Source organism: Eptatretus burgeri, chromosome 14 (genome assembly GCF_056783735.1).
Source record: "Eptatretus burgeri isolate ZD-2024b chromosome 14, Ebu_testis_v1, whole genome shotgun sequence".
Classification (NCBI taxonomy): domain Eukaryota; kingdom Metazoa; phylum Chordata; class Myxini; order Myxiniformes; family Myxinidae; genus Eptatretus; species Eptatretus burgeri.
Genome location: NC_140974.1, coordinates 42,368,401 through 42,395,900, shown reverse-complemented (window position 1 = coordinate 42,395,900; position 27,500 = coordinate 42,368,401). Strand labels below are relative to the sequence as shown.

At 43.4% G+C, this 27,500-nt stretch overlaps 1 protein-coding gene and 1 long non-coding RNA gene across 9 annotated transcripts in view; one reads left to right on the top strand and one right to left on the bottom strand.

Moving 5' to 3' along the window:
* The window catches only part of ORC1 (origin recognition complex subunit 1), a 98,853-nt gene that overhangs the window by 45,318 nt on the left and 26,035 nt on the right, over positions 1–27,500 (bottom strand). For all 7 annotated transcript variants that reach the window (XM_085854504.1, XM_085854499.1, XM_085854503.1 and 4 more), the window contains exons 11-13: positions 27,345–27,446; positions 25,642–25,813; positions 20,647–20,754 (exon numbers count right to left, since the gene is read on the bottom strand). In XM_085854504.1, coding sequence (XP_085710630.1) covers positions 20,647–20,754; positions 25,642–25,813; positions 27,345–27,446 — 382 coding nt within the window. The remainder of the gene's footprint in view (positions 1–20,646; positions 20,755–25,641; positions 25,814–27,344; positions 27,447–27,500) is intronic.
* LOC147013043 (uncharacterized) lies at positions 11,206–15,281 on the top strand. Of its 2 annotated transcripts, XR_015051165.1 has the most exons (4): positions 11,232–11,321; positions 11,531–11,562; positions 12,688–13,043; positions 14,737–15,281. It is a non-coding gene; the product is annotated as an uncharacterized LOC147013043 (long non-coding RNA). The 2 variants fall into 2 exon arrangements; XR_015051164.1 differs by lacking the exon at positions 11,531–11,562 and having other exon boundaries at positions 11,206–11,321.

Below are 27,500 nucleotides of genomic sequence, written 5' to 3'. Positions count from 1 at the left end.
GCCAGATATCCTCTTTCCCCCGAGCATCAACAACCCCCCCCCCCCCGTTTCCCCCCGCGCTGAGATAGTGTGAGAAGGGGGCCCCGTTCCCACCCCATTCCAGGCAGTGCCAGCGAGGCCCGCGGAGTCGGGGCACCGCCGCCATTTTGCGGCTCATCACCAGACGGGTAGGCTCGACGCGGTCTCGGCCCCAGGCCCGTCTGCCCCCTTGTATTTGAGGGTGGCCCCTTTTTCTTTTGCTTTGGAGTATATGTGTTGTTGGCGCCGTCTGTGAAGTAAAACTGTATAAGTGTTGCCGTGTGCTCGGTAGTCGGTAGTAGATCTGCATTGTGTTTCTTTTGTTGCAATTGCTTTTGGTGCATAATTGTTGTGTTTCTTCTTTTGTTACATTTGCTTTTGGTGCATAATTGTGGTAATTGTATATGTGTGCTTTCCGTTTGCCGCGGAATAAATGTGCTTTATGTTGAACTGTTTCTCCCGTTTCGCTTCGTCTTTTCTCCAATTGAATCTCCATCTTACTTCACGTAAAGGGTTGGTCGTGGGCTAAATACGCCCGATAAGTAATCGGAACCGTCGAGGTTGACGATAACACCGCTCGGTTATCCCGATAGTACGGAACGGGTCGCTTAAAGTGGCCCGTGTCCGAAGTCGACCTGCGGCGAGGTGCGATCGCCCGGTCTACCCTCCGTGTGGGTACTTAGGTAGGTCGAATTTGGCGAACAACCCTATCCCACGCGGGGGGCCGATTGGCACGATCGTGGTGAGGCCGAAAGGCCCACCCGTGACTAGTTCCCGGCGTTAGTCCGAGAGGGTCACGACGGGATTGTCCGTCCGGTGGGCGACGTGCCGCGATTCGAGTTACGTGGCCGCTCGCACGCCGGCGGGCGCGAATCCGCGACAATATACATACATATATATAAATATACATACATATAAATATACAAATATACATACATATATATGTATTATGTAAAAACACATTTTACGTCCCATGCATACTGAGTGTTGTGTGACAAGAACGCATGGTATATGATGGTTTGATTATCTGAATGATATGCAATGTATGTAAGGGATCATCAACATGTTTTGCACATGTCATGAGGAGAGGAGAAAGATCGAAGACAAGGAAACGGAGATTATGGAAAAGATAGGGGTGGGAGAGGAAGTATGGGAAAAGGAAAAGCCAACCTGTGCTTATCTGGCATAAACCTTAAACTGAAAAGACCAACCCCAGTTTCAACATTCAATCAGGCAGTTGTGTTTGTGGAAGAAACGTACATCGAACAAAGGAAAGTACATGTCAGATAATTTTTATTGGAAGCCTGGGAGGATCCTGCGGTCAGAGACCGCTTAAGCCTTCGGGGCTGAACAGAGATCAGGGATCTCTTGACGGAAAGCTCGGGTCTTTGCCGTACCTTGAGCGAGTACGGTACTCGGCTCATGGTGCTGTACTGGGTACAGCAGAGGCATTGGGGAAAGGCCAATCCCCTCTGGCCAAAGGGAGGGGGGTTGGAATACCACCTCCACGAGGGGTTCGAGACCCAGCCCGCTGTGTGATAAAGTGTGATTGTGTGTGAGGGTTATGTGGTTTGAACGAACAGTACTATATAGTTGCTTTATTACAGTGCTGACCAGCATTTGTTGTATTTTCACTATATTGAAGTGCATACTCTTTAGTATTTGTGACGTGGGGTTTGAAAGATAGGAAATGCTGTTGGAAAGAGTGATGAGATTGTGTATACCAACCGGTGGAGTTTTACCAGTTGGGAGCCAACAGCGGGTATCATGTCATGATGCTGATAGCAGTTTAAATCTCCCATGCCTCCCCCACATCTATCTCTCTATCTCTCTATCTCTCTATCTCTCTATCTCTCTCTATCTCTCTCTATCTCTCTCTATCTCTCTCTATCTCTCTCTATCTCTCTCTATCTCTCTCTATCTCTCTCTATCTCTCTCTATCTCTCTCTATCTCTCTCTATCTCTCTCTATCTCTCTCTATCTCTCTCTATCTCTCTCTATCTCTCTCTATCTCTCTCTATCTATCTCTCTCTATCTCTCTCTCTCTCTCTCTCTCTCTCTCTCTCTCTCTCTCTCTCTCTCTCTCTCTCTCGCAGCCTGTGGCTGCTGGTTGCATCATTGGTTGGGACGCGACTATGCTGTTGATGCAGTGTCCCCCTTACCAGTACACTGGTACTCATTTTGCCGACCTCAGAAGGATGACAGGCTGAGTCAACCTCCTGGTGTATTAATTCAGAGGCCAACGGGGCTTGAACTCAGGACCCTAGGATCCCAAGCCGCCACCCTTACCACTAAGCCAACACCAGGCTTCCCCACAACAGTGATAAAGATTGGAAAGGTTCTACCGAGATAGCCACATGTGTGGACGGAGTGTTTTGAGCTGCAATTTAAATAATATATCGCCTGATGACTCAACTTTGACAAATGATCTGCACAATTTTTGTACACCTGTTTAAAAACAGATGTTTAAATTGTATTTATTTGTTTTGATAAAGGAATGGATTTGTATTCAAAAGGTCAGAGAACGTGATTAGATGGCTGGTGTATGTGAGGTGGTTATATTACAGCATGTTGCTGTTTTGGTGATGAGAGAAATGGATAAGATGGACAATATCAGAGATTTAAAATGTTGATGGAATTCCTGCAAGATTTAATGAATCAATTAACTATGGGACATTACATCGAAGAACCAGGACAAAGATGTTGAGCAAGCCACGCACTTAGGCCTAAGTCACATTTGCCACGGCAGCCGTGGGGTCTCCAAAATCTATGGCCACGAGCAATTATATGGCGGCCGCAGTATTTCCACGGTCACACAATGTAGCAGTCACATATGTTTTTATTTTTCGGGGAGCCGCACGGCGTATTTACAAATTGTGGAGACCGAAAATGTGGGGGTGCCGTACGATTTGATGTCGCACGGTGATCTTAAGGGGGCACTGCAGCAGCCATAGAATTTTCAAGGCAGACGCAAGGTGCCCGCAGGGGGGCCCTAAGCCGAACGTGCGGCCAGACGGACGGTAACGAATGGGTTAATTTTTTTATTTTTTTTTTAAACCAGTTCTTTTGTTTCGGCTTGTCGAATTGCTATGGCGAACGTCGAAATGAAAAAAGTTATAACTCCGCGTTATAATTCCACGGCGACCTTACGACCTGTAAAATATAGCCAAACAGCATAGGGCCACCCTGAGGCCACCCCAAAACACTGCGGCCGCCGCACGTTTCTGTCAATTCAGAGGGCGTACGGCTGCCGTATCCTCGCCGTAGAGCAAATGTGACTTAGGCCTTAGCAAAATAGAAATGCTTTTGGGGGGAAATTACGGGCAGGTCTGGTGCTACTGGGGCTGGTGCTTCTTTTGATCTAAGCTCTCTCCCAGCACCACAGAGCCTTTTCTCCTCCTCATTCGGCCCCCTCCCCTCGCTATTCTGCAATACCCCACACTCCTTCAGCAACCCTCCTTACCTCCCCCCCTCGTCCCTCATCCTACCCTCCCCCGCCCCCTCCACCTCCTGCACCCAAAGCCTCCTCCCCTACCTCTTCATTAAATGTGTGGACCTCAAATATCCGGGGCCTTCGCTCAAACCTTTCAGATCTTTCCATGCAGGTTGCCACTGACAAACCAGACATTATCTGCCTCACAGAAACTTTCCTCTCCCAAGACGTGTCTGACTCCCAAGTATCTCTCCCTGGTTACTCCCTCTTACGGTATGACAGACCTGAGCCTCGTCCTGGTGGAGGTGTTGCTCTCTTCATCAAAGACTCTATTCCTCACTCTCCCTGCACTGCTCTCACTCCCCCACACCCCCAGGAATACCTCTGGCTTCGGCTTCCCCTCCACTCCCACCTCATGTTTATATGTGTACTGTACCGTCCACCGAACAGTGATGACTCCATCTACACCTCCTCTCCGAAAACATGGACCATCTTCTATCTTCTCATCCAAACTCTCTCTTCCTCTTATGTGGCGACTTCAATTGTCATCACGCCAGTTGGCTAGGTGTGGGTACCTCTCTCACCTGCCATGGTACCTCAGCAAAAGCTTTCTGTGACTCATTGGGACTGACTCAATCGGTCAACTTCCCGACCCGGATCTCAACCAATGGTACTCCATCTCTTCTGGATCTGATTTTGACAAATTTCCCTGACAATATCTGCTGCTCTTCCTTCGCTCCAATTGGTTCTTCTGACCACGTCCTTGTTAAAGTGGACATCTCTCTGGCTGTCATCAGAGAACCACCTCACCGCCGTCGAGTCTGGCATTTCACTCAAGCCGACTGGCAGGGTCTCCGAGCAGCCATCAAACTTACAGACTGGTCTCCTATCACTACTTTCTCAAACATCAGCTCATGCTGGGAGATTCTTTCAAAAGAAACTTGCTCTCCCTCATGCACAGATTTATCCCCTCTCGTGTTCAGTTGTTTTACCCTTCCTCCCGCCCTTGGTTTACTGAAGCTTGTGGCGAGGCAGTTGTCCTGAAACAACTTGCCTTTCCACTCATGGAAAGCAAACCCAACTGAGGCAATCTCAGTTCTTTCCACAAAGCTCGGAACAAGTGTGTATCTACCCTCAGGAGAGCCAGAAAACAACATCTTTCTCATCTCAAGTCTGAACTCTCAGACCTCTCTCCCTCCTCAAAATCCTGGTGGCGTTTAATCAAATCTGTTTCTGGTGTATGTTCCCCCTCCATCCCCTCCCTTACCTCAAATGGTCGCACTGCTGATTCCACGTGATAAAGCTGAATGTCTAAATTCGGTGTTTGCAGCTAAATCTTGTGTCCCAAACCCATCACTATCTCTACCCACTTTACCCAGTCGCACCCAACTGTCCCTGGACTCTGTATCCTTTTCTCCTGACAAGGTGGAGAGCTTGCTTTCAAACCTCGAGTCAGATTCTGCAACCGGTCCAGACGGCATCAGCCCACGTGTCCTCAAAGCCTGCTCTTCTGCTCTTGCTCACCCTCTCTCTGTTCTATTCACCCTCTCATTTTCCCAAGGTCATCTGCCATCTGCTTGGAAATCTGCTAACATCACTGCCCTGCATAAAAAAGGTGCAAAAACAGATCCCTGTAACTACAGACCAATCAGCCTTCTCCCAATCATCAGCAAGGTTATGGAATCCATCATTGCTTCAGACATGAAATCCTTCCTCTTCTCCAATGGCTTGATTTCCAATCATCAATTTGGTTTCAGACCAGGTCACTCTACCCTGGATATGCTGCTACTGCTCTCCCATCAATGGATGGAGGTCCTCAATGCCAGACAGGAAATCCGAGCCGTATCCCTGGACATATCACGTGCTTTTGACACAGTCTGGCACCCTGCCCTACTCACCAAACTCTCTTCCCATGGTATTCAAGGCCATCTCCACTCATGGCTGCAGACTTCCCTCTCCTGTCGCAGTCAACGTGTGGCCCCTAAATGGAGTTCTTTCATCCCCTCTTCCTGTGCAGGCTGGAGTTCCTCAAGGTAGCGTTCTGGGCCTGTTCTTTTCTGGTTTTCATCAATGATCTCTCGGACTCTCTGGAAAATCCTCTATTTCTCTTTGCCGATGACTCCACCCTCTGCCGTACCATCTGTCATCCCTCAGACCGGCAAGTAGCAGCTTCTTCGCTCACTGCAGATCTGGATAAAATCACAAACTGGTCCAACACGTGGAACATGTCTTTCAATCCACCCAAATCTCACACTCTCACTCTGTCTCTTCGAAAAGGACCGTTTACAAAACCCCCCATCCACTTTCTCAACAATCCTCTGGAAGAAGTCTTTTCTTTCAAGCTTCTGGGTCTCACTATCTGCCATGACCTTTCCTGGGAAAGTCACATTTCCAACCTTGCCTCAAAGCCAGTCGCCGACTGAGAATCCTCCGTCGTGCAAAGTCCTTCCTCGGCCCTCTTGAGCTCCTGACTACTTACAAAGCTTTTGTCCGTAGCCTGATGGAGTACTGCTCTCCCCTCTGGGCTGGTGCTCCTGCCTCCCACCTTTCTCGACTTCACGCTGTCGAAACCAGGGCTTTTAAGATCATTGGCATCTCCCGCAATGAAGCTGAGTCTTTGGGCCTCTCACTCAATCACCGCAGGTTGGTCGGTGGTCTTTCTGTCTTCTACCGAGCTCCTCTCCAGCCTTGCCCCCTGCTCTCTCTGCGATTTGTCCCAACCACATTTCCACAGGGCGCTCAAGGTCCGCCAACAACCCCCTTCTGGTAAAACTACCAAAATCACGAATCACTGCTCATCTTCACTCTTTCATTCCTCTTTTTTCCCGCCTTTGGAATAAACTTCCTCACTCTATTCTTTCCCATTCTTCCCTCAGGCTTTCAAAACAGCTGTTCACCACCACCTCTTATCTTCCCCATCCAAATCCTCGATCTTTTCTACCCCGATAATCCACCCAAGCCCACTTCCTTCAATTCTCCTGCTTTCCTTCCTGAAAGTCCCTGTAATGTCCATCTTCTCCTCGCCATGTTCCCCGTCCCATCCCCATCCCTCTCCCTTCCACAGTTCACCTGTGTCTGTTCCCCAATGATTTGTCCCTTCCACTCCCGCCCCTCTTGTCTCATGCCTCCTTGCTGTGAGTTGTGTGTTAGCTCTCATACGAGCCTCGACCAAGGTATACAAAAAAAAAAAAAAAAAAAAAAAAAAAGCCAAGCTAAGGTCGGTTTACTCACGCAGAAACCAAAAACATCATAATTTTATGTATTTTGTTATGTGACTATATTTGTCAGGAATCAAGTTCAGCATTGGAGAAGCTATTGTTTAAAGTTTAAACTGTTTGGAGAAATTTTGTAACCATCTTGTCAAGCTTTTGATCCCAAATGGACGCTCTGCAGCCAAAGTATGGTCTGCAGCTTGGCAACTCGAATGACGCCATGCCCGACAACAATGGCGTGGAACTCTCACCATGGGGGGTTTGCAGAGCTGAGAGCCCGACAAAGACTTCCAAAAGAACCACACTGTGATGACAATTATATCCATGCTACTCTTGTTTAATTACTCCTGTGAATTAATGTAAGAATGTGCAACCTAGCTTTGAATTATTTTGGGAATCTATTTTGTGAATTATAACAACCTAGAACACCAGTGTGTTTTGCACACACCGAGCAACAGCACACCAATGTGCTTTGACCTGTGTTGGCATGATGAACAAGTGACACTTGAGGTAATGTCTACATGTAGACATGGGGAACAGTTGGTAACTAGTGGAGGTTGTGTATGGTAACTGTGTTAATTACTTTCAGACTAAGCTCATTTTTAAAAAAAAGGAACTCATTGAAAATGAACCATCATGTTTCTTTTGGTTATAATTAATATAAACTTTTGTTTTGAGATTACAAATTGAGAAACCTTTTATCATACAAGTCTCGTAATCCTAATTTAAATGTATTGGGGTCTTCAAGTGACAGAGTAATGATTGGTTATATCACAGTAAGGTTATTAATAACTTGTAATTATTGATTAATATATTGTCAATCACTGTACCTATGGACCTTGTTGATCTGTTATTGAGGATAGGGAAAAGTTACTGAGAATTGAATCAAGATAATATATTAAGTTGAGGTACTTACATAATATTGAAGGAGGGTCTGTGTTATTAAATTGATCGACATATTGGTCAACATTACATATTAGGAATCATAAGTTAACTGCAAGGCAAAATCAAGTTATGAGGGAAAGCAGCATGGTATTTACATAACCATAATGCAGAATGACTAGAAGAGTGGCAAGACCAACAGCAATTATGAAATCAATTAAATGGAATTAGGAATTGTACCATGTATTCTAACTGTATTGTTCTCACTGATGAGCAGCTGGTACTGATCTGACTGTAATTTAAATAAAATGCCTCTACAATTTGTAGAAAGACAAGCAAAAGGATAAACAAGAATTATGCAGGGTACAGAAGACATGACCATGTGAAATGAATGTTAAATCGGTCAGAATAAAATAATTATATTACTGAAAACAGTGCAATGATGCTACAAGCCAATTTAAATATTACCTGTGTTATCTGTCTTCTGTTTAATTGGACAGGTGCATGATTTTTGATTAAGTGGTACTTGTTGTACATTTACTTAAGTAAGTTGAGGTATTTCTAACACTGACTTGACAATCTTTCATCAGTATGGAAGTGCTAAGTTAGCTGGAAATAAATAAATAAATAAATAATGGCAGTTGCTCTGGAACTGCTTGTCGATGAAACTGTGAATTGTTTAGCAGATATGAATGTTAAAATGATTGCAAATGTTAAAATGGTAACTGTGCAAAATCGAATCGCTTTGGATTCAGTACTTGACAGAAGTAGCAAACTTTCATAATTATTGTACAGATGATGGAATATTTTTGGCGAAAAGAATTATTGATTGCAAATTGGAACCCTGATAAAGACTGTTGCCCTTTCTACATGGAAATAGGAAATGAGATGAATGTTTTTGAGTGTACATACAACTGAGATTTCTGTATATTTTAGCATGTCATTTCGGTGCGAAAAATAAGGAAAGGGATAAAATATTGATATAACATATAATGCAAGTTGAATGCCTCTGTAAGAACCTTTGTCAGTCTTGTTGAAATACATGAGCCCATGACGTTAATGGAATGGCATGTTTAATCGATGCTTAACCTTGATTTTATTTGTTTCGGAGTGTTGAGAGCAGTTGAACTGTGCAGTGTACAATTTCGTCTAATGAAGCTTTGGAAGAACTTCCACTGAAAGATTGGATGATGGGGGAACCCAGATTTGGGTGATTGGGCATTCAACACGTGATCATGAAACTATCCCCTTCCTGAGAAGATAAGATGAGCATGTTAGAGAGAAAAAAAAGAGAAAACCCACTGAAGAGAAGGTTGGACAAGTCAACCACGGCAAGGCAAAGACTTAACGTCGCCGTTGCAAATACATCGTGAACTTGCCGTGGTTACTTCAATGCACGACAAAGGCCCTGAAGGTCCACATGGTGAGTCATCTGCAACATGTGTTCAATGGTGCGGGTGGGGCTCGTGCAGCCATCGCGGCTGCATCCAACGCAGGGGTGCAAATTAACGGCCGCCCGGTCGCCAATGGCGCCTAACTTTTGTACTGGGCGGGTGCACAATACTGCCTTACCTGCCCGGCTGGCGAATCACCGGTGATTCCTGTTATTTTGTACTCTCTTCTCTACTAGAACTACTATTTTTATCCGCAAAAAATCCATAGAAATCACCGGTAATTCTGCGGCGGCCATTTTGTCTGTTTTCATCTCGTTACAAATCACGCGTGATTGCGCGAGATTTGACGGTTTGGCGCAGTTCGGGCGCATTTTCTCATGCCCAGGCAGTGGTGGGCACAAAAGCGATAATCCGATAAGATAATTATCGAAGTTAACTTTTTTTAAATCGGACTATTATCGGAAGTTAACTTCCATTTATCGTTATCGGACCAGTTAACTTCCGATAACTCGATTTTTTAGTCTGATAATGTCCGTTAATTTTTTTGTCCGATAACATTTTAATCGTTTCCGGGTTGCATTTTGCCGAACTAATTATCAATGTGGAGAAAAATGTACGTGATTATAGATTACTTGTTTTTCAAGATAATGCTGAATCAGGCCGCCACGTGAAGAAAAATGGAAGAAGAAGAGAGGGCGGAGGAAGAAGAAGAATGAGAGGGCGGAGGAAGAAGAAGAAGAAGGAGGAGAGGGCGGAGGAAGAAGAAGAAGAAGAAGAAGGAGGAGGAGAGGGCGGAGGAAGAAGAAGAAGAAGAAGAAGAAGAAGAAGGAGGAGAGGGCGGAGGAAGAAGAAGAAGAAGAAGAAGAAGAAGAAGGAGGAGAGGGCGGAGGAAGAAGAAGAAGAAGAAGAAGAAGAAGAAGGAGGAGAGGGCGGAGGAAGAAGAAGAAGAAGAAGAAGAAGAAGAAGAAGGAGGAGAGGGCGGAGGAAGAAGAAGAAGAAGAAGAGGAAGAAGAAGGAGGAGAGGGCGGAGGAAGAAGAAGAAGAAGAAGAAGAAGAAGGAGAAGAAGGAGAAGAAGGAGAAGAAGGAGAAGAAGGAGAAGAAGGAGAAGAAGGAGAAGAAGGAGAAGAAGGAGAAGAAGGAGAAGAAGGAGAAGAAGGAGAAGAAGGAGAAGAAGGAGAAGAAGGAGAAGAAGGAGAAGAAGGAGAAGAAGGAGAAGAAGGAGAAGAAGGAGAAGAAGGAGAAGAAGGAGAAGAAGGAGAAGAAGGAGAAGAAGGAGAAGAAGGAGAAGAAGGAGAAGAAGGAGAAGAAGGAGAAGAAGGAGAAGAAGGAGAAGAAGGAGAAGAAGGAGAAGAAGGAGAAGAAGGAGAAGAAGGAGAAGAAGGAGAAGAAGGAGAAGAAGGAGAAGAAGGAGAAGAAGGAGAAGAAGGAGAAGAAGGAGAAGAAGGAGAAGAAGGAGAAGAAGGAGAAGAAGGAGAAGAAGGAGAAGAAGGAGAAGAAGGAGGAGAAGAAGGAGGAGAAGAAGGAGGAGAAGAAGGAGGAGAAGAAGAAGGAGGAGAAGAAGAAGGAGGAGAAGAAGAAGGAGGAGAAGAAGAAGGAGGAGAAGAAGAAGGAGAAGAAGAAGGAGAAGAAGAAGGAGAAGAAGAAGGAGAAGAAGAAGGAGAAGAAGAAGGAGAAGAAGAAGGAGAAGAAGAAGGAGAAGAAGAAGGAGAAGAAGAAGGAGAAGAAGGAGAAGAAGGAGAAGAAGGAGAAGAAGGAGAAGAAGGAGAAGAAGGAGGAGAGGGCGGAGGAAGAAGAAGAAGAAGAAGAAGGAGGAGAGGGCGGAGGAAGAAGAAGAAGAAGGAGGAGAGGGCGGAGGAAGAAGAAGAAGAAGAAGAAGGAGGAGAGGGCGGAGGAAGAAGAAGAAGAAGAAGAAGGAGGAGAGGGCGGAGGAAGAAGAAGAAGAAGAAGAAGGAGGAGAGGGCGGAGGAAGAAGAAGAAGAAGAAGAAGAAGAAGAAGAGGGCGGAGGAAGAAGAAGAAGAAGAAGAAGGAGAGGGGCGGAGGAAGAAGAAGAAGAAGGAGAGGGCGGAGGAAGAAGAAGAAGAAGAAGAAGAAGAAGAAGGAGAGGGCGGAGGAAGAAGAAGGAAGAAGAAGAAGGAGAGGGCGGAGGAAGAAGAAGAAGGAGAAGGAGAAGGAGAAGGAGAAGGAGAAGGAGAAGAGAGGAAGAAGAAGAGAGGGCAGAGGAAGAAGAAGAGAGGGAAGAAGAGAGGAAGAAGAGAGGGCAGAGGAAGAAGAAGAAGAAGAAGAAGAAGAAGAAGAAGAAGAAGGAGAGGAGGAAGAAGAAGAAGAAGAAGAAGCCTTGCAATGGCGTCTTTCTCAGCCATGCGGCTGCTAGGCTCTGCAGGTACTGGGTTCAGTCAAGGTTGGGAAACGTACAGATCGGTTAATTCAAACACAAGGAGGGTCTAATCTTTGGCAGAGCGACGGACAATCGGACATGAGTGTTGAGGCGTGGAGATAACGTCGCGCCATGTTTGTAGCTGTTCTCGGTGTGTTTGTAAGGTCGTGCCTCTCATTTTTGAATTAACGGTGCCTTCCTGTTTGTGTGCGCAGCGTTCCGCGGACCTATTCCCGTTGCTCTTTCGGTAAGAAATGGACATTAATTTGTTTGTTGGATTCACATTGTCTCCTTGACCCGTCCCGTTAACCTCCCAGTGCATGTTGGACTCCGTCCGGTTAAAACGTGTGTGTGACGACTCCTAGACTCTAAAAAGACGCAAAATGCTTATTTTATTCTTGGGTTTAGCATAAATAAGCCTTTTCTATGGGTTTTGAAGGTTTTTCCTTGTTTTTTTTAATCCTTGTTTTTTTTAATCCTTGTTTTTTTTAATCCTTGTTAAAAAAGTAGTTATCGTTATCGGATTATCGTTAACTTCCGAAAACTTTGTATTATAATTACCGGATTATCGTTATCGGACTTAAAAATTGGGGTTATCGGATTATCGTTATCGAAGTTAACTTTTTGGTTATCGGTGCCCAACACTATGCCCAGGTTGGTTAAATGAGTGAATGAGTGAGTTTCATGGGTGAGGTTAGGTGAATGAGTAAGTTTGATGAGGCTTTTGGGTTAATGAGTGAGTTAGATGAGTGAGGTTAGATGAATGAGTGAGTTTGATGGGTGAGGTTGGGTGAATGGGTGAGGTTAGGTGGATGAGTAAGTTTATATGTGATGTTGGGTGGACGAGTAGTACCCCCACCATTGTCCATCACCCAACCCCCCCCTCTACCCCATCGTCCATCACCCAAACCCCCCTACCCCCCCCATCAGCCACAACCACCCCATCACCCACACAAAAAGTCCCCCCCCCATCACCCACAACCTCCTCCTCCCTGCATCATCGCCCCACCCCCACTCCACTCATCAAACTCACTCATCCATCCATCCAACTCACTCATCCACCCAACCTCCTCCATCAAACTCACTCATTCTGCAAACCTCCTCCATTAAACTCATTCATCCAACCAACCTCACTCATCAAATTCACTCATCCAACTCACTCATCCAACCAACCTCACTCATCAAATTCACTCATCCAACTCACTCATCCAACCAACCTCACTCATCAAACTCACTCATGTGAGTATATTAAAAGTGTTTGATATCAAATTTGTGACTGTCTTTATTTTATCGGGCCGGTAACTTTTTCTAGTCACCGGCCCTGCTGGCCGGTGGATAAAAATGTTATTTTGCACCCCTGCATCGTGCACAGCTCGCTTGGTGAATCAAAACTGATTGCACAAACTGCTGCTACGAGGCCCCAAACTCTGCTGGGGCTGGATCTCTGGGTCACCTCTGGAGTCCTTTTTGTCTCCTTCAACCCAGTGTCGGGCCCAAGCTCGTACCTGCCAAGATCTACCTTCTCTGCAGCTCAAGGAGTGCCTCGACTGTGTTTCCCGTTGGGTGCTCCTCTATCTACACCCTGACCTGCTTATCTTCTGAATTCGGGTAGCATGTCTTTTCGATTTGTGACACATGCTGATGAACAGGCCATGAATTAAATGGAAACACACTCACTGGCATGGCTGGAACACTATTGAAATGGTCGTCATCCAGCATTCTTCTGATGTGAGCACTCGCTGCCATTGTTGATTGAACTCGTGTAACGGATATCTTTTCTCCTGCAGGAACGGGGTATGGTGATCATGTGTAATATAATTATTCAAATTTTCCTGATAAGGAAAAAGGGAGGAATTGTGGAAGAAAATTATTATATTAATGTACTCTCAATTACAATGGTTGCTGGTGCTTTATAAATTCAATTTTTATGCTATAAGTCGAATTTGCTGTCAGTTATGCTTCCCTTTACGCAAGGGTCTTTTGACCTAAATGTTGATAAAAGGATAAAAGTTGATAAAAAGTGCCGGTCTTGCTATGGAACAAAGTGACCTGGTTGATAACGCTGCAATTTTTGCCATGATTATGTCATTAGCTTTTCACCTAGTAGACACGTATGGAGTTGGAGTTCTTTTGCCGAATGCTTATCAGCCCCCTCCACTCCCACAAAAGCATATAAATGCCAAGAAATGTAATCTTGGCTTAGTGCAAATCATTGTGGATGTATACCATCTCAGTGGTTTGAACTCCATGGTACCATATTAACAAAAATTATCTGATCAAATGTACTTTCCATTGTGGACAGTGAATTAATTGTTTCAAACAGATTGAGTAACAGAATGTACATCGAGTCGGTTAACAACAAAATTCTACGACATGTTCAACTGGACAGGTTTATCGGCTGAAATGCGATGCAGGTGTAATGGAAACAAATTTAATAGAAACTATGCAAGTTGCTTGATAACAGGGCTCGGTTTAAAAAAAAATTCACACAAAGTCGAGACTCATGGAAGAGCTAGAACATAAAACAGAACAGAACGTTACAGCTTGCATGGTGGAAAGTGGGGAAACACCTACAGCAGGGAGGGAAGAGACTGCTGCCTGCCTATTTGAAGGATGATGGATGCTAAAATAGAGGAAGGAGTCATCAGCAAAGAGAGGAAGGTTTTCCAGAAAATCAAAAGTTTGTTGTTGAAGATTAGGAACAGGAGTGGGCCCAAAACTGCCTTTGATGAGAGGATCCTGTTGAGAGCCACTCTCTGACTACGAGAGTGGAGGAAGTCAGCAAGGCAGGGGAGGAGGTGGCCTTGCATGCCTTATACGACTTCTTGTGCACCATTATTAGCCCAGTTCAAGTGGGGTCGCTGATACAAGACTGGGCCCAAAACTGCCTTGGGACACGCCACTCAGGCCTTGATGCATACTTTGCGTGCCTTAGATTGACAACTTGAAAAGCAAGATGGAGTGCCACATCATCAAAATATATCCAGAGACAGCAATGATCTCTCATCTGAGATTCACAATTGCCTTACTTCGATTCATGATTACTCTAATAAGACGAATAATCGACACTACATAATATGGCGAACCAGGAAGAAAGGCAGAAGAATGCACTTGGTAAATCTCTCATTTTTTTCAGTTAGACTAGGCTAGACACCTACACATCTCGAACAGGAAAAAAGCAGCCCCAAGTGCGGTGAAAAAATATTGTGCGATTGAGGAGAAAATATTCCTACCTTTTATTGTGTGTTCTTTTGAAACGCGTTGCAACAAGACATGATCAAATGGTGTTCTATTGTACAGGGTGTCCACAAAGTCTTGTTCCAGATTTTAAATTTTATTACAACCAAACCAAGAGATACAATGATGCAGTTTTCTCCCTGTTTCTGCTTAACCATAAAGTTTTTCCTTCTTTGTTTTGCAGGTCTTAATCTGAGTGACCAGTTGCCATTGATAGATAGCCAAGTGAAAATGGCAATCATGCAGGAGAAAGCTCAATGTATCATCTGCTTCGCGAAGTCAAAATCAGTGACAACTGTTCAATGGATTTACCACCATCAATATGGCAAGGACCCCAGCCAGCATGAGGAGGTGGTTTCCTAAGCTTCTGGAGACAGGGAGTGTGATTGACAGGCCTCAAAGTGGACATCCAAGCATTTCATAAGAAGCCATTGTTAATGTTCAAGAGACCTTCAATGCAGCCCTAGAAAGTCTATTCACCATGCCACAAGTGAACTCCAGATACCAAAGTCAACAGTACACAAAGTTGTACACAAGAGATTGCATCTTGATGCATATAAAGTGATGATAGTGCAAGCTTTACAACCGAATGACAAGCCACAGCGCTATGAGCTTACATGTTCCATGCTGAATTTGATTGATGAAGACATGGCTACCTAAAAATAATTATATTTTCTGATGAAGCCACCTTTCACATGTAAGATGGGGTAACCCTAGTTCTAGCAACAGGGAAGGGTCTTTTTGGACCCCAGGCCTACATTTTGATGTGTTCTTTCTGTATTAGTTTAACAATGTATTTCATGTTTTATGAATTTGTTTACCTATATGTGCCGGTAATAAATATAGATATGATGTTTTAAGATTCCACCTGCTGCACAGAGTTGCAAGCAAATCCTTTCTGGGGTCCAAAAAGACCCCAGTTGTTTTTGTTCATATCTTTTCCTTATATGATTACTTCATATGGTATTTGTATCGAGCAAATCCTCCAATTTTTATTTTTATGCTTATGTTTGTTTGCTTTATCACTAAATAATCATCCAATCAAAATAATTACGTTTCCTCATTTATGTGAAACGTCAGTGGATTGAAATTTAGTGCTTCTGAGTTAGGGTCATAAAAGTCCCCAGGTGGAAGGTTAATTTTTCATTATATATTTTATTTTTATTTTTCTTATGTTTGTTGACTTTGTCAAGAAAACACCATGTTTAGTCATTGATGTGAAACATTGGCAGATTCAGTGAAATTGAGTGGTGTTTGAGTTGGGGTCCAAAAAAAACCAGAGCTGGTAAGATTAGGTCATAAAATATGTTGGTAGAACTAGGGTTAACCACCACAGTGTGGGAATATGGGGTTCTGAAATCACACATGAGTTTCGTGAACACATTTGTGATGGCCCAAAACTTAATAATTGGTGTGGACAAGTGCATTATCAGGTGATGGGCCCATTTTTCTTTGCCGAGCGGAATGTTACGGGAATTGTGTAACTTGACAGGCTGGAAAATTACGTTGCCCCTCAGTTGCACGAACTGCAGCCATTCGTTATCTTTCAACAAGACGGTGCACCTCCACAATAGAGCTCGTTAGTATGAGACTTGCTCAATGAGAACTTCCGCGGTAGATGGATTGGACGTGGTGTGCCAATTTCCTGGCCTCCACGGTCTCCTGATACGACACCATTAGATTCCATTTGACTTCTTGTGGGGGTATGACAAAGATTTATTTTTTTTGGATACAAAGTCGAGGCTCGTGGAAGAGCAAGTACTTGTACAATGAACTGATCAGGATGCAACAGGACAAAATGAAAAGCAGAGAGGAGGAGGGACGGGGACACCAACAGTAGAGCCAAAGGCAAAGACAGGGGGAGGCAGACAAACAATGGATGTGGGAATGGGGAGCAGGAGAGGATGAATGGGGTGGACAAGATTGATACATAAGGGAACTCTGAGGAGGGAAAACTGAAAATTTGGAAGGAGGGATTGGGGTGGGGAAGATGGGGTTAACGAGGGTATGATTTTGTATTGGGGATGATCAATGGTTTTGTATTGGGGATAATCTAAGATGGTGGTAAGTAGGTGTCTTGATGATTTGCAGTGAAGAATGAGATTGAAGAGGATCTGGAAGTTGGTTCCACAGGTGGGCAAAAAGAAGAACAACTGAGTGGAGGTGAGCAGTGATCCTGATTTTAGGTAGTTTCACTACAAGAGGGTTGATGGTGGACCATGTTAGTCCTGCAGAAACCTGGGGGGGGTGGAGGGGTGGGGGTGGAGGGGGACAAAGTACGGAAAGAGCAGAGGGTGCAAGACCAGAAAGGAGGTGGTAGAACACAGAGACCACTCAACCTGTCTGTGATGGTGAAGTGATCGGCCCATAGACTCAGCATCAGCATGGGAGATTCCAATGATCTTGAAGGCTTTGGTTTCCACGGTGTCAAACTGAGCAAGATGTGAGACAGGGGACCCAGCCCAGAGGGGAGAGCAGTCAGTACTCCACAAGATGCAGATGAAGACCTTGTAGGTGGATAGAAGTTCAGGCATGCCAAGGAAGGACATTGTACGATGGAGGATTCCCCGTCGGCGGCTGGCTTTGGAGGCCAACTTTGAAATGTGGTTTGCCCAAGAAAGATCATGGCTGATTGTGAGACCCAGGAGTTTCAATGACTGGTAAACCCTCAGATAATCTACTTTCTAAACAATCCTCTTGAAGAATTTCAGACCGTTATTTGAATTATGTGAAAAAAACCCCAAAAACATCAACTTTTGGTTTAGTTGTAATGTAATGTAAGTAAGTAAGTAAGTAAGTAAGTAAGTAAGTAAGTAAGTAAGTAAATATATATATATATATATATATATATATATATATATATATATATATATATATATATATATATATATATATATATATATATATATATATATATATATATGCAGTGGGGAGAACAAGAATTTGATACACTGCCAATTTTGCAGGTTTTCCCACTTACAAAGCACGTAGGGGTCTGTAATTTTTTATCGTAGGTACACTTCAACTGTGAAAGACGGAATCTAAAACAAAAATCCTGAAAATCACATTGTATGATTTTTAAATAATTAATTTGCATTTTATTGCATGAAATAAGTATTTGATCGCCTACCAACCAGGAAGAATTCCGGCTCTCACAGACCTGTTAGTTTTGTCTTTAAGAAGCCCTCCCATTCTCCACTCATTACCTGTATTAATTGCACCTGTTTGAACTCGTTTTCTGCATAAAAGACAGCTGTCCACACTCAATCAATCAGACTCCAACCTCTCCACAATGGGCAAGACTAGAGAGCTGTCTCAGGACATCAGGGACAAAATTGTAGACTTGCACAAGGCTGGGATGGGCTACAGGACAATAGGCAAGCAGCTTGGTGAGAGAAGGCAACAACTGTTGGTGCAATTATAAGAAAATGGAAGAAGTTCAAGATAAGTCAATCTCCCTCGGTCTGGGGCTCCATGCAAGATCTCACCTCGTGGAGCCTCAATGATCATGAGAAAGGTGAGGGATCAGCCCAGAACGACACGGCAGGACCTGGTCAATGACCTGAAGAGAGCTGGGACCACAGTATCAAAGAAAACCATAAGTAACACACTACGCAGTCATGGATTAAAATCCTGCAGCGCACGCAAGGTCCCTCTGCTCAAGCCAGCGCATGTCCAGGCCCGTCTGAAGTTTGCCAATGACCATCTGGATGATCCAGAGTAGGAATGGAAGAAGGTCATGTGGTCTGATGAGACCAAAATAGAGCTTTTTGGTTCAAACTCCACTCGCCGTGTTTGGAGGAAGAAGAAGGATGAGTACAACCCCAAGAATACCATTCCAACCGTGAAGCATGGAGGTGGAAACATCATTCTTTGGGGATGCTTTTCTGCAAAGGGGACAGGACGACTGCACCATATTGACGGGAGGATGGATGGGGCCATGTATCGCGAGATCTTGGCCAACAACCTCCTTCCCTCAACAAGAGCATTGAAGATGGGGCGTGGCTGGGTCTTCCAGCATCACAATGACCCAAAACACACAGCCAGGGGAACTAAGGAGTGACTCCATAAGAAGCATCTCAAGGTCCTGGAGTGGCCTTGCCAGTCTCCAGACCTGAACCCAATAGAAAATCTTTGGAGGGAGCTGAAAGTCTGTGTTGCCCAGCGACAGCCCCAAAACCTGAGGGATCTGGAGATCTGTATGGAGGAGTGGGCCAAAATCCCTGCTGCAGTCTGTGCAAACCTGGTTAAGAACTACAGGAAATGTCTGATCTCTATAATTGCAAACAAAGGTTTCTGTACCAAATATTAAGTTCTGTTTTTCTGATGTATCAAATACTTATTTCATGCAATAAAATGCAAATTAATTATTTAAAAATCATACAATGTGATTTTCAGGATTTTTGTTTTAGATTCCGTCTTTCACAGTTGAAGTGTACCTATGATAAAAATTACAGACCTCTACGTGCTTTGTAAGTGGGAAAACCTGCAAAATCGGCAGTGTATCAAATTCTTGTTCTCCCCACTGTATAATATATATATATATATATATATATATATATATATATATATATATATATATATATATATATATATATATATATATATATATATATATATGTATATATATATATATATATATGTATATATATAAATATATATATATATATATATTGAAGACCACAAGGGGAAAACCAGAGATGTCACTTTTTATAAATTTCAGGGTTATTGCACCTGCCAATAGTTGGCAACATAAGGTTTCCTCTCACAATATTACTTAAACAAATAACCAGGGCTGTCACATCATTTATATGGTATAAAGTTTAGCCGTGCAATGAAAAAACAAGTGTTGTCAAAGTTGAACAAGTAGAAACCCAGAGTTGTCAGTACTTTACTCCTGGTTATCTCCCTTTCATTCATGTTAACTGTTCCACCATAATATTCAGAGTTGAGAAACTAAAAAATGAAAGGTTGTAAAACTTTCACAGCATAAACTCTGAGCACTACAATAGCCTATTTGGTTATATCATGGGCTCCGTAGTTGGTGCATATCGTGGTTCAAGCATGGTCAAACCTTCATTGTGACTTTTATGGGACCCACGCCGTGGCTTAATGGTTAGCGCGTCTGAGTACCCATCCTCATTCGATGTACCCACCGCCCAATCAACCTGCTTAGGTATATGAGGGAGTCACATGAGGTGACTTCGGCTATCGCGAGGGTGGTTTATCCTTGGTTTCCTCCCGGTTTTCCATCATATTAAGTAGTACGGAGTAAGAAATGGAGAATCCGTCGTCATATAAGCGAAATACCCTTGAGTATGGCGTTGAACACCAAACAAAAAAACAATGACCGTTTAATGTTTAAAAAAAAAATCTGTGATCACCAAAGTCATGTAATGTATGCTAATAACCAACAAGCATAAATTTGCTACACATCCTGGGTTAAAATTGCATGGCAGTTATTAAACAAGGGAATAACCAGTGATGTCAGTTTGCAACATTGATTCGTTTCTTGCTCTTAAATTAAATAACACAGAAGCTTGGCAAATGCGACATGCTAAATTTGATCGGCCAATGATCACTCTTCCTTTTACTGGAAAAGAAATCTATATGACAGTTATAAAAAAGTCCACCAAAGTCTTGAAACTTTGTTTTTCAGTTTCTTCAAAATTGACTTCTCCTGACATCTCTGGTTTTCCCCTTGTGGTCTTCATATATATATTTCTCAATTGGAACAAGACTGTGTATCATTAATTATCTGGACAATTCATGAAAAATCAGAAGCAAAATCCTCACACCATGTGATGTGGGCTGCATAAAGTGGTGTTACCAAAAAGCTTTTTTTAAACCCTGTTATCTTTCCAATGCATATTGGGATAAAATACTGTCGTGTTACACCAAGTGAAAGTATAGAAGTAAAAAGAAACTCACAAACCTTATGATAAGATATTATGCAACAGGCATCGAGATTAAAGCACGTTTCACCAATCTTGTTTAAAAGGCAAACACCCAAAATTTACATTCATAATTATCAACACATCATCATAATCATCACAAAGAAAGCACAATTTACTTTTCCAAACTCTGACCTCACCTCATCAACCAAAAGCAAGGTGGCTTCATGGTGGGTGCCACGCTGAGAAAACATCTCATCCAAAAGAGATGCAGCATGATCTGGTGTCGCCTTTCGACCTGTGAGAACCTGTTATTAGAGCAACCAACAAGTTACAGTTAAAGGTTATTCATATAATAAAACAGGCCTGACAACAGTGAAATTTCTTAATGGGGGAGCTTGAGGCTATTAAATATGCACACAAAATGGTGATCCGACAGAAGGGTTCCAAGTTAGCGCACTTACCTCTGAACTGTCTCATCAGGGTTATATTCTCGGTTACTTACCTCTGACTATAAAAACTGTCAATATTGGTACTTTGCAGGAAAGTTGTTACATCAAGAAGTAAGCCATCCCTTGTATGAACGTTAAGCTGGGAACCATTCTGCTCGCATTAGTTACTGGAAGTTACAGTGCCTTAAGAAAGTATTCACACCCCTCAACTTTTGTCACATTTTGTTGTGTTACAGCCTGAATCGAATATGGATCAAACATAAAATTGTCATCCACCAACACAAAATACCCCATCATGACCAAGTGAAAACATGTTTTTAGAAATATTTGCATATTAATTGAAAACGAAAACCTGAAATGTCTTGCATCAATAAGTATTCAACCCCCTGAGTCAATACTTTATTGAAGCGCTTTTGGCAGCGAATACAGCTTCGAGTCTTCTTGGGTATGTCTGTATCAGCTTTACACATCTGGATTTGGGGATTTTCTCCAATTCTTCCTTGCAGATTTGCTCAATCTCTGTCAAGTTGGATTGAGAGCATCAGTGAACAGCAATCTTCAAGTCTTTCCACAGATTCTCAACGGGAATCAAGACTGGGGTTTGGCGAGGCAACTCAAGGGCTTTCATATTCTTGTTCTGAATCCATTCCAGTGTTGCTTTGGCTGGATGCTTGGGGGCATTGTCCTGTTGGAACATAAATCTTCACCGCAGTCTCAGGTCTTTTGCACCCTGAAGCAGATTGTTCTCAGGAATTGTCTGTATTTGGCTCCATTCATTGTTCCCTCTATCCTTACAAGTCTCAGTCCCTGCCACTGAAAAGCATCCCCACAGCATGGTGCTGCCACCACCATGCTTCACGGTAGGAATGGTGTCAGATGGGTGATGAGCTGTGCTCGGTTTCTGCCACATGTAGCACTTTGCATTCAGAGCAAAGACTTCAATTTTCATCTCATCAGACCACAGAATATTTTGCCTAGTGCTCTCAGAGTCTTTAACGTGCCTTTTTGCAAACTCCAGGCATGCTGTCATGTGCCTTTTTCTCAGGAGTAGCTTCAGTCTGGCCACTCTTCCAAAAAGCCTAGATTTCTGAAGTGCAGCAAAGACTGTTGGCCTTCCAGCAAGTTCTCCCATCTCAGCCAAGGGACTCTGTAGTTCTGTCAGAGTAGTCATTTGGGTTTTTGGTCACCTTCCTGACCAAGGTCCTTCTTGCCCAGTTTGGTCAGACAGCCAGCTCTTGGAAGAGTCTGGGTAGTTCCATATTCTTTCCATTTCCTAATGATGGAGATCACGATGCTCTGGGGGATTTTCAACACTCAATAAATTGTTTTATACTCTTCCCCACATCTATGCCTCCTCACAATTCTATCTCGTGAGTTTTATCTCACGATCACAAAGGATGATCAAAGGAAATTGGATGCACCTGAGCTCAATTTGCAGTGCTATAGCAAAAGGGTTGAATACTTATTGACGCAAGACATTTCAGCTTTTCATGATTAATAAATTTGTAAAAATTTCTATAAACATGTTTTCACTTTGTCATTGTGGGATATTTTGTGTAGATCAGTGACAAATTTTTTTAAATGTAACCCAAGTTAAATTCAGGCTCTAACACAACAAAATGTGACAAAAGGCAAGGGATATGAATACTTTCTGAAGACACTGTAAAGATCATACGGTACCTTTAATGATGAGTCGGAGTTATTGCCAACACCATGGCCAAAACCCCCCTACCTCCATCTGGATCCCTCTCTTCAGATATACCTCACCTGGTTTCCATTTTTCTCCCACACATGGCACCCACCCCAAACCCATGACGACTTCTTCTTCTGCAAGTCCACAATTATTCCCATCCTCTTGTGGGGTCAACCAGGGAGAGTGCTTTTGGCCGAAGGCCTTTACACAATGGCTGGCAAAACCTGACGTTCAACTGAAAGTGGTAGGAATTTGAATTTTGTTGAAGGTGCCAGTGATAGCAACTATTCTTTGTGGAATACACCGTGGGACTTAAAACTTCCACCAGATAATGCCAGCAGATGGACACCCAGCATAACCTCATTTTGAGTGATGGTGCTTTTCTTTTCTTTTTTTGTTTACATGGTCAAGGCTCATTGAAGAGCTAGGACAGCGAACAAAGCAGGACACAACATAACAAAGGGAACAGCAGGAGAAAGAGGAGATGCCAACAGCAGGCCAGAGGGAGAAAATAGATGGAGACGACTAACAAGGGATGCAGGTAACAATGAGAGGTAGAGGAGAACACAAAGAGTGGAAAATATGGATAGAGAAGAAAATTTTTGGGAGGGGTGGGATTTAAAGGGTGTAGAAAAGATCATGGTTTTTGGATGGGGGTGACTTGAGATGGTGGTGAAAAGCTGTCTTAACGACCTAGAAGGAAGCATGATATTTAAGAGAGTGTAGAAGTTGGTTCCACAGGAGGGGAACAAATGAGTGGAGGTGAGCAGTGGTTCTGGTTTGAGGCAGTATCACTAGGAGGAGGTTGCTGGTGAACCATGTGTGTCCTACAGATACTTAGGGGGGGGGAGAACAAAACAAAGAGAGGGCAGAAGGTGCAAGACCAGAAAGGAGAGAGACGAAGACAGAGAGACCACTGACCTGTTGGCGATGCCAGTGATAGGCCAATCATCTCAGCTTCATCGCAAGAGATTCCAATGATCTTGAAAGCCTTTGTTTCAACGGCATCAAGCTGTGCAAGATGTGAGGAAGGGGCACCAGACCAGAAGGGAGAGCTGTACTCCATGAAGCTGCAAATGAAAGCCTTTTAGATGGATAGGAGCTCAGGTGTGCCAAGGAAGGACTTTGCACGATGGAGGATGTCTAGTCGGTGTCTGCCTTTGGAGGCCAATTTTGAAATGTGGCTTTCCCAAGAGAGATCATGGCTGAGAGTGAGACCCAAGAGTTACAGTGATTGAACCTCTTTGAGAGGTTTGTTGAGAAAGTACATGGGAGGGTTTGCGGCACGATCCTTTCAGAGAGAGGGGGAGAGGGGAGAGGGACAGAGAGAGGGAAAGAGAAAGAGAAAGAGAGAGGGAAAGAGAAAGTTAAAGAGAAAGAGAGAGGGAAAGAGAAAGAGAGAGGGAAAGAGAAAGGGAAAGAGAAAGAGAGAGGGAAAGAGAAAGAGAAAGAGAAAAGGAAAGAGAAAGGAGAAAGAGAAAAGGAAAGAGAAAGAGAAAGAGGAGAAAGAGAAGGAGAAAGAGAAAGAGAGAGGGAAAGAGAGAGGGAAAGAGAGAGGGAAAGAGAGAGGGAAAGAGAGAGGGAAAGAGAGAGGGAAAGAGAGAGGGAAAGAGAGAGGGAAAGAGAGAGGGAAAGAGAGAGGGAAAGAGAAAGGGAAAGAGAAAGAGAAAGGGAAAGAGAAAGAGAAAGAGAGAGGGAAAGAGAAAGAGAGGGAAAGAGAAAGAGAAAGAGAAAGGGAAAGAGAGAGGGAAAGAGAAAAAGAGAAAGAGAAAGGGAGAGGGAAAGAGAAAGAGAAAGAGAAAGAGAAAGAGAAAGAGAGAGGGAAAGAGAAAGAGAGAGGGAAAGAGAAAGAGAAAGAGAAAGAGAGAGGGAAAGAGAAAGAGAGAGGGAAAGAGAAAGAGAGAGAAAGAGAGAGAAAGAGAGAGAGAGAGAAAGAGAGAGAAAAAGAGAGAGAAAGAGAGAGATAGAGAGAGAAAGAGAGAGAGAAAGAGAAAGAGAGATTTGTCTGATTGAAAGACATATTCCAAGTGTTTGACCAGTTTCTGATTTTGTCAAGGTCTGCGGAGAGGGAAGAGGCTGCTGCCTGTCTGTCAGAAGGATGAGAGATGTCATCACAGAGATAATAGGCATCAGCAAAGTGAGAAAGAGGATTTTCCAGAGTCAGTGAGATCACTGGTGAAGATTAGGAATAGGATGGGGGCCCAGAACACTGCCTTGGGGTACTCCAGCTTTGACAGGGAGAAGAGAAGAAAGGATCCCATTGAGAGACACACGTTGGCTATGGGAGTGGAGGAAGTCAGTAATCCAAGAGCGGAGTTGGCCTTGGATTCCATAAGCAGCAAGTTTGGAGATCAAGGTGGGATCCATCCATTGTTGGCAGAGTAGAAGCAGCATGTCCAAGGTAGAGTGACCAGGTCTGAATCCACATTTGCGATCTAAGATGAGGCTGTTGGAGAAAAGGAATGATTTTACATCAACTGCGATGATGGATTGCATGCCCTTGCTGATGATTGGAAGTAAACTGATAGGTCTGTAGTTCAGGGGATCCGTTTTTTTACACGTTATTATGAAATGCTGTGATATTGGCTGATTTCCAAGCAGATGGAAGATTACCTATGGTAAATGACAGGGTGAAAATGGCAGAGAGAGGAAGTGCAAGAGCAGCAGAGCAGGTTTTTAGGACGCGTGAGCTTATGCCGTCTGGTCCAGTTGAAGAGTCAGAGTTGAGGGTTGCCAGAAACATTTCCACCTTCTCAGGTGCAAAAGACATAAATCCAGGAGCAGATGGGTATGCTTGGGAAAGGTGGGTACAGAGAGGGGTTAGGGATACAAGATTTTTAAGCAAAAACGGTGCACTTTGTGATGCAATGTCTTATCTGCAAAGCAACAATCTGACCATTTATATCCAGGTTGAGAGTCAAAAACAGACCAGATGGTTCAAAGGTATATGCAGTACCTCTGGACTATCCTGAAATCATGCCGCTGCCTACTACCCCCCCCCCACTTATGTATGTATTACAAGGAAAAACTATCCACAGACCCCGCTCCACCTTGAGCACATGGCTGAAAGCATGCCGTGGCTCTGTGAGACGAAGGCCATTGAGCTCGACGAATCGGAACTCCGGAACACACCCTTGACATACACCTTCACGCAGAACTCGGACCACCTCGCACAGCGTTGCGGTCTTACCTGTCCCTGGTACACCTGAAACATACATGCACCTGCAACACAATAAGTACACAAAGTTATATTACATGATCACAATCATAATTGCAGTGAAGATAAGGAAATATTTTTCAAAGACCTGCATTATGTAACATCCTCTTGTAGTTTATCATTATTACAAATACATTGCACAGTTTGGCTTATATTCCTGAGAGTTGTAAATAAATGGTACCGATGGATAATAAATAAGTACAAGCCTACCTTCAAGGTCAATTTCACAATCCACATCCCGACCTCATCTTGTTTTTCAAATATTTTTATTTCTTGAGAAGGTTTTTGCTAAACTCACTCCTCTGGCTCGCTTCATCTGAAACCGTCAATTAAAACTCAAAGCGAGTCAAGTATCAGCAAATAAATAAATTTTGATAACTTTTAAAAAACATCAACATGGAACCAAGTTATGCTGCAGAGTCTGGGTGGTTGCATTTGTCCAATTTGAGAACACATTATGCAGGGTGTTGCTGAAGTGAAATATGATCCATAGAAAAGTTGGAAATGTCCATTTTTAAGCTGACAGGGCTTCAAATTATTGGTTTGATGGAGCACAATAAACTCTTAATGAACAGAACCAAAACTTAACAGAAAACAAAACAAGAAACAAGTAGCAGTACATTCAAAGTCCACCGTCCCCATGCCAAATAAATGAATAACAATCCCCCAGCGCGTGACATCACTGAGGCGCCTTTGGCACCCGGCGATGCCGCCTTGCAGCACATGGAGTCGGAATTGGGAGGGAGAAGTGTAAAATAATTGACTGATTAATTGCAGAATTAAAATAAATAATTTCTCAATCAATTGCCGAATAGCATACCTAAACCACCACGGTTTCATCTGAATATAACTTTTTGAAAATTAAGTAATTCATCGAAAAATGAATAATTCATCGATTAATTGATTAATCAAAAATAACAATAATAAATGTGTTTGCAAAAGCACATCTTCACTTTTGTCCCCAAATTTCAGCTTCCTAGCTTAAAGGATGGCTGAGGTATTGCCCAGACAAACAAACAAGAAACAAACAAGGCTGAGATGTCGCCCTTCAGCGCCCGACGATGACGTCATGCATCGCCGAGACATGGACTTAGGAAGGAGCGGCGGTGTACAACATTGACTAAGTTCACAGTTCATCAAATCGTGTTTTCTTTTGTATTTTTTTAGCAACCAAGAGTTAAAATTGCTTTCTAAACAGCCAGCAGTTCCAGTCAATAAGAATGTAAAACAACAGCTGCCAGCTTTTACGGAGAACATCAAATCATTATTTTTTTTCCCCCTATTCACCTAAAAATGGTGCTGCCTTACCATTGCAACAAATTCGTGTTGTATCGTGTTGATTACTGCCATTCAACTGCCATGCCTTGATCTCTGTGTACACTTATTATTTTTTTAAACCTTTGCTCAGAGAGTGGAATCCAGAAATCATTTATATCACAATTCTCAACATTTTTGTTTCTATTAAAACTTTCGATGCAACATGCTGTGCAATACTGTACACGTGTTCCTCCATTTGGCAACATGATGGAATCATACCCGCCAGTGCCATCATCTAGTTTGGAGCTGATGAAGGAGTATAGATGGTGGAATTCCTCCTCACGACATGGTAAGGAGTCAGGCACAGCAGAGACACACAATCTGGAAGAGAGGCACACATGGCTGAGAGGTAAATATTAAAAACGGGATAGCAAC